Source organism: Dipteris shenzhenensis, chromosome 11 (assembly GCF_047967505.1).
Source record: "Dipteris shenzhenensis isolate YYH24624 ecotype China chromosome 11, Dip_SZ_1.0, whole genome shotgun sequence".
Lineage (NCBI taxonomy): Eukaryota > Viridiplantae > Streptophyta > Polypodiopsida > Gleicheniales > Dipteridaceae > Dipteris > Dipteris shenzhenensis.
Window position 1 is genome coordinate 17756080 of NC_141606.1, and position 15730 is coordinate 17771809.

The 15730-nt window shown below is 44.0% G+C and overlaps 1 protein-coding gene across 2 annotated transcripts in view; it reads left to right on the plus strand.

The window, feature by feature from the left end:
* Positions 1-15730, plus strand: part of IVD (isovaleryl-CoA-dehydrogenase) — a 146757-nt gene that overhangs the window by 108996 nt on the left and 22031 nt on the right. For both annotated transcript variants that reach the window (XM_087381271.1, XM_087381270.1), the window contains exons 12-14: positions 1020-1174; positions 2006-2046; positions 2137-2191. In XM_087381271.1, coding sequence (XP_087237397.1) covers positions 1020-1174; positions 2006-2046; positions 2137-2191 — 251 coding nt within the window. The remainder of the gene's footprint in view (positions 1-1019; positions 1175-2005; positions 2047-2136; positions 2192-15730) is intronic.

Below are 15730 nucleotides of genomic sequence, written 5' to 3' on the forward strand. Positions count from 1 at the left end.
CTTCACCTTCTTACGAGCTCTGTCTCTCGAACACTCCTTTGAATGCAGCACTTGTTAATGGGATTCTACATTTGGTTCCATGTTATCATAAAATCCCTCTCTTGGGCTGCCCTTTGCACACCTTCTAAATTGCCTAGGCCTAGAAACAATCCTAGTCCCAAACCCTCGGAGTCCCTACTAACAGCAAGTGCTATCGAGCCCAATGGCTTCCACCTCACCACAACCAAGCTGCTCAGTTGAATGATTATGATTGATGTATTCATTGAAAAAAACTGGGTTTGGGTTGAAGGTAAGAGCAAGGGACAGAAGGGAAAGCCAGGAAAACGGTAGCATGACAACAGGAATGTGAAAGACTTGGATGTCATTGTAGGTGAGAGCAAGGGGCGGAAGGAGAACCCAAGAAAACAGCAACTAGATTTCGAAATAGTGGACTAGAGATGGAGCTAGTTAACAACCTATGGTCACCTTCAATTCAGCTAGTGCAACCTAGGAAGGAGGACAGAGAAAAACACAAAGGTTGTAAGTCAATCAAAAGTCAAGGGATTGTAAACATGGCAGTCGTGACCTGTCCATAAGGATCAAGAATGCCTAAGCCTTAGTGATGTTTTGAATGCATATATATATCTATATATTTTTGAACAGAAACAATGTTTGTATATATTTGTAGTAACAGATTTTCATTGCATACAAATGGTCCATCAGCAAGGCATCGGCAAGGAGAACGGCCTAGATAGACCACTGAGGGTACACCAAAAAAGTTAAGCAAAACCAAATATCTGATAGCAAAAGCAGCTTGTCAGAAAGCCAAGCAGCCTGGATTCCAATTCATGCCCCACCTCTCTTAATTGCAAAAGGACATATTTATGTTTTGCGTCTGGCTGTATTGTGTAGACATGGACATGGCTATCACATGGCTTATGCATGTGAGCACGCTTATGTATGTGGCTACCATTGCAAGTGTTGTCTCAGGATATGGTATTCCAAACTAAAAACATTGACAATTTGTACCTTTGTTGCAGGTGTATATGTCATGATGTCAGGATTAGATCTGGAAAGGCTTGTCTTAGCTGCTGGACCTCTTGGCCTAATGCAGGCTTCCATGGATGCAGTTCTTCCGTATGTTCGACAGAGAGAACAATTTGGTTCTCCAATTGGGGAATTCCAGCTGATACAGGTTTGGATTTGAATGCGAGATTATGGTTTCATGTCATATAAAGTATAGCATCTATTCATACATTTTCGGAGGCTAAGCATAAAACTTGTATACAATTTGGGAATACAAATGGGATCCCCTCTGGTCGGACCAAAGGTCGCTGCCTACATCACGACCTCCTTTGTCAAACAAAAGTACCAATTGCTAGCTCAGAGGCGAAGGGGAAAAGAAGAAAAAGGTAAAAGGAGAGAGGGGAGGCGGCTGTGTGGGGGACTTGAAAACCCCCTATCAATGTGATCTCGACGGGGTAGAGAAATAATAATAATATTGCCTAGCCTAGAGGGGGTTGGCGAATGGCAAGAGAGGCTGGGAAAACCCCAAAGGGGATTCCCAGGTGGCAAAATGGGCTGAGACACAGCCCTTTGGCTAGCACTGGTGGTGGGGAGAGGCCCTAGGCACAATGGAAGCAAGTAGGGGCCTGTTTGAGGATTCTCTTGAGCCTATAGTAAGCTAGAAAAGCTCAGGCCCTAGGCACAATGGAAGCAAGTAGGGGCCTGTTTGAGGATTCTCTTGAGCCTATAGTAAGCTAGAAAAGCTCAGGGGCTGGCAGACGCAAAGTGGGTTAGTGGACAGACAGGTTTGGACAAAATTCACAAAGCCGGCAGCGATACAGTCTTGAATGGGCTAAGGAACAAGAGTGAGCGAAGGCAAGGTGGAAAGAGGCAGCATGATAATGTTATTTCCCGATTGGCTACTTGCTATTTAAAAAGCGAAAGTTTATTTTCTCAAAATTCTTTTTTTTGGGGATTGAGAGACACTTCCACTTGTATGACACTTTCTTGTATGTTTCAGGGAAAGCTGGCTGATATGTATACCTCTCTCCAAGCCTCAAGGTTGTAATGCCACACTATTTGTATTTCTCCCTCTGTCTTTTGGGACTCTAGAGAAGCATTGCTTAAAGTCATTCTTCTGGTTTATTTCAGGGCTTTTGTCTACTCTGTTGCCTCCCAATGTGATAAGGGCAATGTTGATAGAAAGGTGAGTATGCTTTCAAGTAACGTGTTTTACGTGTCTGCATTGTATACTAAAGCATCTTTGATTGACTTCCACACAAATTTGTATTCTTTGTTGATATGAAGAGCTGTTGTAGCATGCACTCCATTCTATATATTTTGAATGTAATAACTCAATTTTTTGTAGAGTCTTTTAGGTCGATTCTGCATGTTCCTTTTTTTTTTTTCAAGAAAAGTACTTCATTAAGTATGAAAAAAAACCGCACAGCAAGCTATGGTGCGGGAGTACATCATGTCAAGCATGAGGAAAAACAGCTCAGAATGAGCAAACAAAAATCCCAGGTGGCAGCTAAAAATGCCACCTCATCCTTGAAGGAGAGTCAGAGAAGAAAGGACAATCCTTCTAGACTTTGAGAAAGGCAACTCTCCTAGCAGTAGCAGTCCTGGAGGTTCCCTGTATGTTCGCCTAAATGGCCATCAAAGTGTGTATAGTACCTGCCCAGATATTGGCCATAGTCTGAGAAGGGTGAACCTGGGAGTCCTCCAAAGCCTCTGTACATCTGGCTCTCCAAATATGCCATGCTGTAAAACTAGCCAGAATCTCCCAAAATGTGTCTACAGAAGCGTGGGGAGCTCTGAATGGAGTAAACGGAACATCCCGGAGGGAGCATGACTCCACAAGGTGTCATCGAACAAAGAAAGCTATGTCCGTGTCATGTCCCTCAAAGAAAGCTTGTGGACCAGTGAGTGACAACCAAGCAATTGATCCCCCGGTCATGAAGAAGGGTGCTCTATGAAAAATGCAAAGTATCCTAGCAACACCCTTCCAAATTATCCTCGCCTGAGTGCACTCCCAAAGGCAGTGCTGCACTGACTCAATTGCTGAGTGGCATCGAGGACTTGTAGGGTCAGCCCCGAGCCTGGATCTCCATAGGTTCACTACAATCCCTCCATGAATAGTAAGCTAGATGAATAACGTGGTTTTCCTATTCTTGAGGGATTTCCAAAGTCTCCTCCAAAAGTTTTTCTCCAAAAGTTTCCTCCAAAAGTTTTTCTGCATCTCTGCAGAAATCTGAAAAGTATCCCAATGAGGAGCTCTAGGGGCCCTCCAACCTCTACAACTGAATATCCTGGCATTTCTGACCATGTAACAAAAGAAGGGGATGTTCTTCTCTCGGTGCCCTTCATCTATCCACTCCCATTCCCTCCCACTACAAGGATCTAATAGGGGAACCTCCATACAACCAAAGCCTCCAAGATCCAATAGCCAGGAGAACGGGGTATGGATCAAGATACCACTGTGAGTCTCTACCCATCTCCATGTATCTTGCAACCCTGACAGGCTGAAAAGGAGCCTCCAAAAGAATGTCCTCTGAAGATCTATGGAGTCTATGTCCTGCATGAACCTGAAAGACAAGAGTATCCTCATGTGTATCCCGCAAGGCTATAACCTGTAGAGGGATACCTATTCTCGAAAAAGCCCCCAACTAGGTGTACTCTGAAATAGGCAAATGGTCTGTATCCATCCACTCCATTGGTATAGTTGCATCTATCTGCTGCATCCTGGCTGCACTTCCTCTGAGGTGACTAGCTAAATGAGCTCTCTGATCCTCTAGAAGCATCCTGAAAGCTTTCCAAGCACCCATTGTGGATGCAGGTTCCAACTCCCGTCTAGACCACTGCATATAGTGTGACATGCCCAATGATCTATCATGCTCATCTAGTATGCAATCATTCCACATGACGGGCTACCTGTCAATTTCTTCACGAGAGGAGGGTGGAACTCTCCGAAGAGTAATTCTGAAGCTGTCCCAAGCTTTCAGAATGGCAGCCATGAGAGGGGAGGTAGGAGATCTGAGACGGGTTGACGTAAAGATCCATCTAGGGCTGTCCATCCAATCTCCTCCCTGAGAAGGTGTACATGTTCTGGTCTGTTGTCTCAAGACTGACATAAACGTATGAATGGGGATACCTAAGAGATCTCTATGTCAACAAAAGGAGGAGAAATAGGTTCAAACCCAAATTGGTGATTTAAGGTAGGAAATTGTAAGCAATGATGCAGATGAAAAAAAGTAAGCTACGATCTAGCTTATCTAAAGAAGGAGATAAGTATCTTCACTTATGATATGTTGTTCTATGCTATAAATCAGCATATGCTGAGCTTGTCTAAGTGTTATATCTAGTAGTAGTCTTTCTTTAGCTCTCATGCTTCATCTTTGAGTATTTATGTTACTAAAGGTTTTGTAGTTTTCTTCTCTATGCATTCTAATGCAATATCATCTAGATCTTTCTTCTTCATCTATATTTCAATCTAGGTGTCTTACCTATGATAATTCTTGAACCCCATGAATGAAGAAATGGGATTTCAACAAAGGGCCTTAACAAAGAATGAAGGCTAAGGGGAAAAGGGCACCAGCAAGGAGGAGAACGAAGAACTAGGTTGGGCGAATCGCAAGGAGAAGCGAAGTCCATCCCTTCGCCCAAGTCAACATCGTCTTCACCAACCCAAAATGGCCGTTGTTGCAATGTGCCAAATCAAGCTAGTGGGAGCTGCCTATGTGAGAGGATATTGCTTGTGTCATGGAATGTCATAGCATTTTGACACTGAGCTTGATGGCACCTACATCTTGAGGGTAGGTGCGAATGAATCTAATGCGGGTTGGCGGGTGGTACCCACCAAACGTTGTTAGAAGGCTTGTATATAAGAGAGTAGATGTGAGAAACTTAGGGTCATCTTGCTTCCTATGCAGCTAGTGGGGGCATACAGTTTGGTCGAAGAGTTGGTTGTATCTTTATTGCTGAAGGAATGAAAAGATCTTTCTATCATTCACTCTGATTATTTCCTTTTCCCCTCTGTTCCATTTGTTTCTAAGCAACATGTATTTCCCTTGCACCTGATGTTTTGTCCATTCATTACACATGCCTAGCACTTGTTCCATGCAACGTGCACCATCAATTGGCCTAAGGAAATGGCAATCTGCTCCGCATATGAGAACGGATGCGAATGCACTAAGCTCTTCTAGATAAAGAATGAATAAGTTGCATGCCGCCATAATTTGGGCACGACATTTGGCAATCCTATTGGGAAGTGAATTGTGGTTTGTGCTGGATGAGCCGGTGATGGAACAATGCGAATCCACTCACAATGAATTTTGAAACAGTGGATGTAAAAACTCTATGCCGACACAGAGATAGTTGCAAAGAGATGAGTGGATGGTGGGAATAGAGTTAGTGGGCTTTGGACTTTGAATGCAGAGACCCAGACTGAGGATGAAAGTGAGTAGATCGAGAAGTTCACCTATTATGACACCAAACAAAGAGAGGAAGAAGGGGAATACCAAAAGAGTCGAGACTCCATACCTCGAAAAGATTCAGATAAATTATAGCAAGAATCAAGAAGTGGATCCTTAAAAATCTCATCGAGGCAAAGTCTGACTAGAATGCAAAAGCAACAAGGGGATCAAAGTTAAGGATAAAGTTCCAAAAATACGTGGGTTGAGATGTGAGAATCCTCGATCCCATGTGCAAAGTTTTCTAAAAATGGCAACGATATTGCGAGTCAATATGGAGTACTTAATGTACTTTCCCACCACCTTCTAGACAAAGCCATTGAGTGTGTTGATCAATATCAAAATGATCACTTTGCCGCATGGGGCTAAGTGAAGGAGGCCTTCTTGAGAAGGTTTCAACACAAGTTCGGTACGTCAGGGAATCAAACAGAAGTGGGTGAATCAGTGTATGATTTTGTGGTGCGAATGAGGGTGTTGACCAACTAGTTGAATAAGACAAAGAGCAGTCCAAGAAGAACCAGCCAATCAAATCAACTGAATCAACAGTAGCGGCCAAATCGCAGAAGGGCGAGTTATACTTAATGATGGAAACCTTCCAGGATTACATCATTGAAGTCCTAGTGATATTCTTGCATGATTTTTGCATCTATAGTACGAAGCAACACAGAGTGCCTACAAAAGGTATTCCAAAAATGCCGGGAGAACCAAATCCCCCTTATTTCATACAAATGTGTGTTTTGTGTGTTCTTAGGGGTCTTGTTAGGACACCCGATTTTAGGCGAAGGCATCATGACTGTGAAGCCTAAAATTGATGCCATACAAAAGGCGAAAGAGCAAAGCAACATCAAGCAAGTCTGGTTATTTGTGGGGTTCCTCAACTTCTACAGGCGGTTCATTAAAAAAATAACTAAAGTAGCTGAACCCCCCCATCAGCTCACAAGGCAAGATACAAAGTTGATTGGAATCGTATTTAGCCGAATTGTTGTAGATCTTGTAAGAGATGGCCGTAAAGGGGCCCGCATTGAGAAAGTCAAACTAGAATCTAATCTTTCATGTGCATGTAGATGCATTCAGGATAACATTTAGCTTATCTGGAGGGAAACTTGGATTTCACCATCTGTTATGTTAACTCAACGGCTAAGATGAACTATTCAACCATTGAGTGTATAGTGTTCAAAAATTTCAGCACTATCTTCTGGCAACCCATTTGTCTTCTATGTAGACCACCAGGCACTGCTCTATTGATCAATCAATCAGTCATGAAGCCACGAGGGATCAAATAGATTCTACTATTGCATCAATGGGGCGGCACTAATTACTTGTCTTGCACAGATGACAAGAAATCCATAGAAGGGATAGATGATCGTCTATTCGACACCAGATTGTTGTCAATTATGAAGACAAGCACGAAGAGATGATGCAATACCTCTCTATGGCAACATTCCCTGAAGATGCAACCACAGACAAGCAGTGAAGGATGCACTCAAATCTTGGAAGTACACACTAATTGTTGGCCACTTGTACAAAAAAGTAGGGGACATGATTGTCTGGCAATGCCTCTTTCTGCATGAATGAGCAATCATCACGGACGAAGCACATCAAGAAGTGGCGGGTGGTCATTTTTCCAAAAACATCATAGTAGGAAAAAATTTCTTAGTGTAGGACAAGACGTTGCAAGAGATATGATACATCCCAATGGGTAGGGAGACTGACCTAACGAATCGAATTACGATTATCCATGGGAACCCTTCTAGAAATGGGCATTCAATTTCATCGGCTCATTCAAAATCCCAACACATCCAGGCAGGGGGGATAAACACATCTTGGTGGCGACCGATTATGTCACCAAATGTGCCAAGTGACCTCCTTGTAGGACAACATTGCCCTAAGTATTGCAATGTTCTTGTATGAAAATATCATCTGCATATTTGGACGGCCGATTGCAATCACGTCAAATTCATGTCTTCAATTCTGTTAATTCTTGATCTAGCACAAGAAATTGAGAACATACTATGTGACGGAAAGTAATCAACCGAAGCAACAAATAAGGAGCTAAAGACGATTCTCCACAAAACGGTCAACAAGCACCGAAATGATTTGAACCACAAGCTCCACATGGCACTATGGTCCTACTGAACAACATTCATGGTCACCAGGGAGCACACTGCGTGTTCACATGGCATTCAGTCTAGAAGTAGTTGTACCAGTGGAATTCCTTGTGCCAAGTCTAAGGATAGCCATTCAACATTTGAATGGCCAAGAAGAAGCCCTATAGATTTGATTGGACGAATTGTCTAAGATTGACGACTTGCAACAGGGAAGGCAAGTCACAATCAGTGAGACCGAAGTTGCCTCAACATTCAAGTTGCCAAGCCGAGATGATGCATCCCCAAAGCCATTGATAGTCGAGTGCAATGACTTGTATTCAAAAAGACACATGACTCCAGGTGCAATGGTATGTGACAAGCAAGGTGAAGGATTCAAAAGCCAACAACTGCCTCCGTTTCCTCTTTAAGCCAATCCAATTGAAGACCCTGGACACTTGCCTGCCTAGGATGCTAGTCGAGAAGGCTCTGAAGGCAGTGGCAGGGACATGAGTGAATTGGGCTAAGCAGCCTGGCCTCCCAATCTAGGATCAGGTGGAGAAGTTAAAGGTAGGGAAGCAAACAGCATGCAAAGCGAGACCCCACCTCTGCTTGGCACAAGGAGGCAAAGAGTGCTCGATTAGCTACTAACACTGCAAATGAATGTGTGGGACGAGCTCTTCTTCGATCCCCTAAGGCCCCATCCCACAGCCATGTAAGTCACAACAACGAACAGAGTCCACATCCCACACAGCCATGTAAGTTAGCACAACGATCAGAGTCCACATCCCAGTCTCAACCTCGATCTCAACTTCAACCTTAATCCCAGTCACACCTAAGAAGAGGCCAAACGATCATAGGAGAAGGAGAAAACCCCCATCATGCTGAAGATGAGGGCGAAGCGAGTGGTCCATCATGATTTTTTCAAGTCGACTGATGGAGGCTTTTACATTGAACCACTACCATGAATTGACTTCATGGCTTTGTTGAGAGTTCACGCTCAACATCATGTGATCATGTGTGCATAGCACCATCACGTGATCATATGTGCATAGCACTAACCTTATAGAGTGCTATAAAGGAAAGGGTTAGATCCCCTAACCCTAACCCTAAAAGGGTTTGTATATATTCTATTTTTTCAACTAATTCTAGTGTACAGTTAGTCATTTGTGGTGTGCTCTCTAGCTGTGCCCTCTCTCCTCATCTCCACTCTTCTCCTCTCCCCTCTTCATATTTTGTCATGGTATCAGAGCTCCCTTGTCTTCCGTTGAGACATTGTGATTCTTGAGAGTGTGAGAGAGATTGTGAGATTGAGAGTTCTCTTGAGTGATTGTGAGATCCTTCCCTTCACTTCCGTTGAGAGAAAATTCCGTCCATTTGGTGAGATATTTCCGTTCATCTCCTTCAAGAGTTTGTGAGAGATTTGATTCTTCTTCTTAAGAGAAATAGAGAGAAAGTTTCCATCCACTATTCTTGAGGTGTGAGAAAGAGAGAGATTTCTGTTTGAGAGAGAACGAGAGAGATTTATTTCCTTGAGAGTCTTTGAGAGAGAGATTTGTGAGAGTCTCTCGACTTGCTTCTACTCTAGCACTTCCTCTCCAACGCATACAAGCTTTCGAAGCCTTGCTCGCCATCAACAGCCTAGCTCTTGCTTCGATCGACTACTCCAACTAATACTCCAGAGGCTCTACTACACTCCAGAGACTCTGCAACAAGCACCGCTCAAAGACCATGCTCCAATGCCCTACAGCGACTTTGCAACAACGACTCGGTTTATCCAAAGATAGCTTGTCCATCAACGACATCCTGTAGCGACCATCTACGAACAGCTATTGCTGCGAAGTTGGCGGTAGCTGGAGCGACTCGTGGTTGTCTTCTGTCGGTAGTCAAGCGCTCTCTAAAGCTGAGTGCTTTGGAGCTAGAGCAGAGTGCTCTCTGAAGGTCCTTGAAGCCGGCGCCTTGCTCGTGGTTGCCAGGAGCTGCGTAGAGCTGGTGGAGCGTGCGACTTGTAGGTTGCTGGAGATTGCCGGTGGCGGCGTAATAGAAGCAGCTGATATGAATGTTGACACTGAAAGAAGGCCAAGCATGAAGGCCGTGTCGATCTTGTTGCGTTAGTTGGAGATGGTGTGAGCCCCTTTCTTTTCGGACTTCCCTAGCTCTAGACCAAACCAATTGCTATTAGATATCCAGGCAGTCGGCCTGCCTCATCGTCCTAGTTGCGCAGCATTTGAAACAATCTGCAGCAGCCACCGACAACGACACAAGCCTACAACGACCGTAGCTAGCCTCTCCTCCACTGTCTCCACGGCTCCATCTACAAACACAAGCTTCAACGCTCAACAGCCCACAAGCAGGGCCGACCTCCAACGAAAGCCTTCAGCAAGCCAACCGACGGCTTCAACGCCTCCAGCCCATCGACGGAAATCCGCAGGGAGACAGAATCTCCAAGATTCCGTCAGAATCTTTCAAAGATTCCGGTCTCCCTCCTTGAGACACGTGGCCTTATCCCCAACCTTATCCACCCAGGGTCACCACACACACAGGTGTGGTCAAGGATCAGCCACGTGGCACCCTTATCCATAGTGCCACGTCAGCACTGCCACGTCATCTGCCACGTCATCAGTGCCACGTCACCCTGCTGACATCATCTGTGCCACCTCAGCAGTCTAGTCAACACTGACCCTCTGCAGGCACAGTCCCTTGCCAGGCACACTGTGCACACACTGCATGTGCACACTCTTGCCACCTCAGCACAGAGCTTCACTGGCACACCTCTTGCTAAGCACAGTGCCACATCATCACTGCATGTGACTCACAGTGACACATCATCATTGAGCACCATTTGCACTCCTTTTGCCCCTCCACCTAGATCAAGTCATATCTCTTGATCCAGGAAGAATTTGAGGGTACTCCAAAAAGGAAAGTCGCTCGATTTTTCGTGCTCTACGCGCTCGTTACATCACGCGCACATTTCGGCGCAAGTTACACTCACATTTGAGCCTCGCCGACAAAACCACTTCCTTCACGCACATTTGCCTCTACATCGACGCATCTGACCCAGCACTTAAAAAGAACAAAGGAAAAGGAATTATTTGCTGCTCTTTCATCGATCGACGGTTGGTTTAGATCTAGATCAGAGTAGACTAGATCGCCATAGAGGGGACGCTTTGAATTCCCCAAGTTGCCAATCTAAGCCATGCCCGAAATTCCCGACTAGTACCTACTCGGAGTCAGTCCATACGCTCACATCCGATTTCACATCATTACATTACCTGAAACCTTACATTCATCAGTTCAGTGAGCAGACTTTAGAGTTCAGAGGCATTGCAGATTGATTCAGTGGGCAGATAGCACTTGATTTCACACACACATGCCACCATTGTAAAGCCTATTTGGCTATCTCACGGCATCGTGCACATCATTTTTCAGCCTTGTAAAGCCCCTTGGCTATTCCCGGCATTGCCACAAGCCTTGTAACACAGGTCAGATCTTATTTACTGCAGTTCTATCTTCACCGACGGTACAGAGATTTCACTTGGCATTTTCACTGTATTTGCAGTTGATTCATACAGAGTTTTCCAGGACACTTTTTGAGTACATTGTTTGCACCATGTCGACTAGCAACCTCAATCTGGAGGCATCTGCTAAGTTAGACAACTCCAATTACGGTACATGGAAATACCGAATGGAGACCATTCTTGTGCTTCAGGACAAATGGGAGTATGTCGATGGATCTATACCTAGACCATTGGCCGATCCAGCCACCAGTAGCTCTACTCCATCTGTTGTCACAGCACCAGCAACGGGATCTACATCGGGATCTACATCTACACAAACAGTTTCCGCACCAGTAGCAGATCCTGCCATTGCCCGAGCTCAAGCAGAATGGGATAAGAAAGACAAGTATGCCTATCACCTGATCAAGCAGAATGTGCAAGATATCATGCTAGGACAGCTCAACACAGTCAAGACATCAAAAGAAGCATGGGATATGTTCGCAGCTCTCTACGAGTCCAAGAACACATTCAGGATTCTCACCCTGAGAAACCAAATCAACCAGAGTTTCCGCAACAGTAGTGAAACCGGTCATGCTTATGTACTCCGCATCAAAGACTACAACAATCAACTTGCAGCAGCAGGAGAGACTATGAATCCCGCAGAAATGGTTCAAGTAATCCTGAATGGACTAGGAGAAGGATATGAGAATCTAGTCCAGAGTATTGCCATCCAACGGCAAATTCCAACACTGGAAGAACTTCAGTCAGTTCTACTTGGTGAAGAACTCAGGACTCAGGCCATTCAAGCACGTAAAGGTCATTCTAATGATCAGGCATTCACAGCTTCAGACAGAAGCAGAGGCAAAGGCAGAATCAGAGGTAGATCATATCAGAAAAGTGGTCATCATCAACAAAATCAAAGTCAGAATCAGCATCAGCATCAGCAGCATCCTCAGCAACATCAAAATCAGCAAAGAGGAAATCATTCCAACCGAGGAAGATTCCAAGGACGAGGGAATGCATCCACCAATGTGTCAAACATTCAATGCAACTATTGTCACAAGTTTGGACACTATGAAAGAGATTGCCGCAAGAAGCAGTATGACCAAGGCGGTCAATCCAGCAGTAATCGAGGGAATTCCCGAGGAAGAGGAAATCATCGTGGTGGACATTCTAGTCATAGTCATTTTGCAAATGAACATGGAAATTTGTTTCTTGCAAGTGAGGAATTGTATCAGACTGATACAATGCACCTAGACACTGATTTCAATCCCAAAGAGGATTTCAGCTATCAAGTCGACCAAGTGGAACAGGATCCTTGGTACATCGACAGCGGTGCATCATCTCATATGACAAATCATCAGGAATGGTTCACAGAAATGAAGCCATTAGAAGGTCAAAAGAATGTCATCTACACAGCAGACAATACACCGAATCCGGTTCAAGGGACAGGTGTTATCCCTATGAACAATTTCACTGGTACAAAAGGATTAGTCAAAGATGTGCTCTATGTTCCGAAGCTCAGCAAGAACCTTTTGTCAGTAGGTCAAATGACGGAACACAACTACAAAGTCATCTTCGACGGTGATAAATGCACTATCAGAGACAAATCCAAAAGAGGTCAGCTAGTAGCAAAAGGTGTCAAGGAAGGACGCTTATACAGAATGCTAGCTACAGTACCAGATAAGCATGCCATGTCAGCTCAAATGCAACAGATGCCACTATCTGCAAAATGGCACAAGAGATATGGTCATGTCAACTTCAAGTACTTGTTAGATCTAAGGAATCAAAATATGGCAATTGGGATTCCGAAGCTACAATTTCTTGGAAAAGTTTGTGAAGCATGCTGCTTCGGCAAACAAAAGCGAACCAACTTTGTTAGAAGTACCTCTCGTGCACGAGGTATTCTTGATTTGATTCATACAGATGTATGGGGTTATGCCCAGACCCGCAGCATCAATGGTTCACTTTATTACTTGACCTTCATCGACGACTACAGAAGATATTGTTGGGTCTACTTTCTGAAAGAAAAATCTGAAGTGTTTGCCAGATTTCAAGAATTCAAAGCCATGGTAGAAAACCAGACAGGCAGAAAGATCAAGGTCATGAGATCAGACAGAGGAGGTGAATACATGTCTTCAGCATTCATGAATTTTTGCAAAAATCACGGCATTCGAAGACAATTCACATGTGCAGATACTCCTCAACAAAATGCAATAGCTGAAAGGAAGAATGGGACTTTAGCAGACAGTGCTAGAGCAATGCTTAGTGAAAAGCATCTTTCGAATCAGTATTGGGCAGAAGCAATAGCTACAGCTAACTACTTGCTTAATCGGCTTCCTACCGAACCGATACAAGGTATGACTCCTTATGAAGCATTCACTGGACACAAGCCACGCATTGGGCATCTCCGCATATTTGGTTGCATAGCATATGCCCACATACATGATGATCATCGCAGGAAATTGGATGCGAAGTCACGCAAATGCATCATGGTTGGCTACAGTGAAGAAAGCAAAGCATACAAATTGTATGATCCCATCAACCGCAAAGTCATTATCTCCAGAGATGTAATCTTCGATGAGGAATCAGAATGGAAAACCTCACCTACACAGGAGATAGAAGCATCGACTTCACAGTCACCTACAGAACAGGTTGATGAAGAAGAGCAAGAATTGCCAGCAACACCCCAAGCAGTGCCAGAGCAGCTCAGACGGTCTACTAGGGAAAGCAGACCACCAGCCAGATTGACATATGCTCAGAAAGGCAAAGCAATTCAGGTGGAAACCACCAACTATGCTCTTATGACTACCATCATGGCTACAGAAGAGCCAGTGTACTTCGAAGACGCCATCGACAAGCCAGAATGGCAAACTGCTATGAATGAAGAAATGGATGCTTTGTATAAAAATAACACTTGGGAATTATGCGACCTTCCACCAGGAAAGAAGGCCATAGCCAACAAATGGGTATACAAAGTGAAGTACAATCCAGATGGCAGTATTCAGAGATACAAAGCCAGATTAGTTGCAAAAGGATTTGCACAACAATATGGCCAAGATTATGATGAGACTTATGCTCCAGTAGCAAAGATGGATTCCATACGGTTCTTGATATCACTAGCGACACTCAGTAAATGGAATGTATATCAGCTCGATGTCAAGAATGCATTTCTCAATGGTTATCTAGACGAGGATGTCTACATGCAACAACCAGCCGGTTATGTTGAACCAGGAAAAGAGAACAAGGTTTGCCATCTCAAGAAAAGTCTCTACGGCTTAAAGCAAGCCCCCAGAAGTTGGTACAGCAGAATTGACAAGTATTTTGCTGATCTGGGATACATGAAGTCCAATGCATATCATACTCTCTACTACAAAGTTCAAGGGGAAGATATTACTATTGCACTTTTGTACGTAGATGATCTCATTGTGACAGGAAGCAAGGATAGCTTCATCAGAAAATTAAAACAAGACTTATCTGCAGAGTTCGACATGAAAGATCTTGGACTTATGCACTATTGTCTTGGAATTGAGTTCTGGAGAGATTCAGATAGCACATTCATGAGTCAGCTCAAATATGTTGACAGTCTCCTGAAGAAGTTTCATATGGCAGATTGCAAGATTGCAGCCACTCCCATGGAACAGAGTTTGAAACTTACTAAAGATTCAGAAAAGCCTACAGTCAATGACAGATACTACAGGCAACTCATTGGATCTCTTATATATCTGACAATCACACGGCCAGATATTTGTTATGCAGTAAGCTCACTAGCACAGTTTATGGCAAATCCAAACAGTCTCACTGGAATGCAGCCAAAAGAGTCTTGAGATACATCAGAGGTACAAGACAATTTGGGATAGAATGCAGAGGAAGTCATCCACGGTTGCATGGATACTGTGACAGTGACTATGCTGGAGATCATGAGACCAGGAGATCGACATAGGGATATGCATTTTTCCTTGGTCAAGGTGCTATATCATGGTTGTCAAACAAACAGCCAACTGTTTCTTTGTCTTCGACTGAAGCAGAGTATAGAGCACTCACTACAGGTGCATGTGAGGCTATATGGCTCAGAAGACTATTGTCAGAAACAGATTACTTTGATGAGTCAAAGCCAACAACAATATACTGTGATAATCAATCGGCTCAAGCATTGGCCAAAAATCCAGTATATCACTCCAGAACAAAGCACATTGATGTCAGAGAGCACTTCATCAGAGAAAGAGTGTTACTTGGTGACATCACACTGCAGCATTGTGATAGCAAATAAAATGTTGCAGACATCTTTACCAAACCACTCGGTAAAGAGCTATTCGAGAAACACCGACTAGCTCTTGGTTTGATGCAGAGGAAGGACATTCCCATTAAAGGGGTGTGATGGAATGTAATGCTCAGTCCTTCTTCGATTCCCCAGAATCATCATCTTGAGGGAAGGCCTACTTCATGATGTTGATCTTGAGGGAAGGTGTTGAGAGTTCACGCTCAACATCATGTGATCATGTGTGCATAGCACCATCACGTGATCATATGTGCATAGCACTAACCTTATAGAGTGCTATAAAGGAAAGGGTTAGATCCCCTAACCCTAACCCTAAAAGGGTTTGTATATATTCTATTTTTTCAACTAATTCTAGTGTACAGTTAGTCATTTGTGGTGTGCTCTCTAGCTGTGCCCTCTCTCCTCATCTCCACT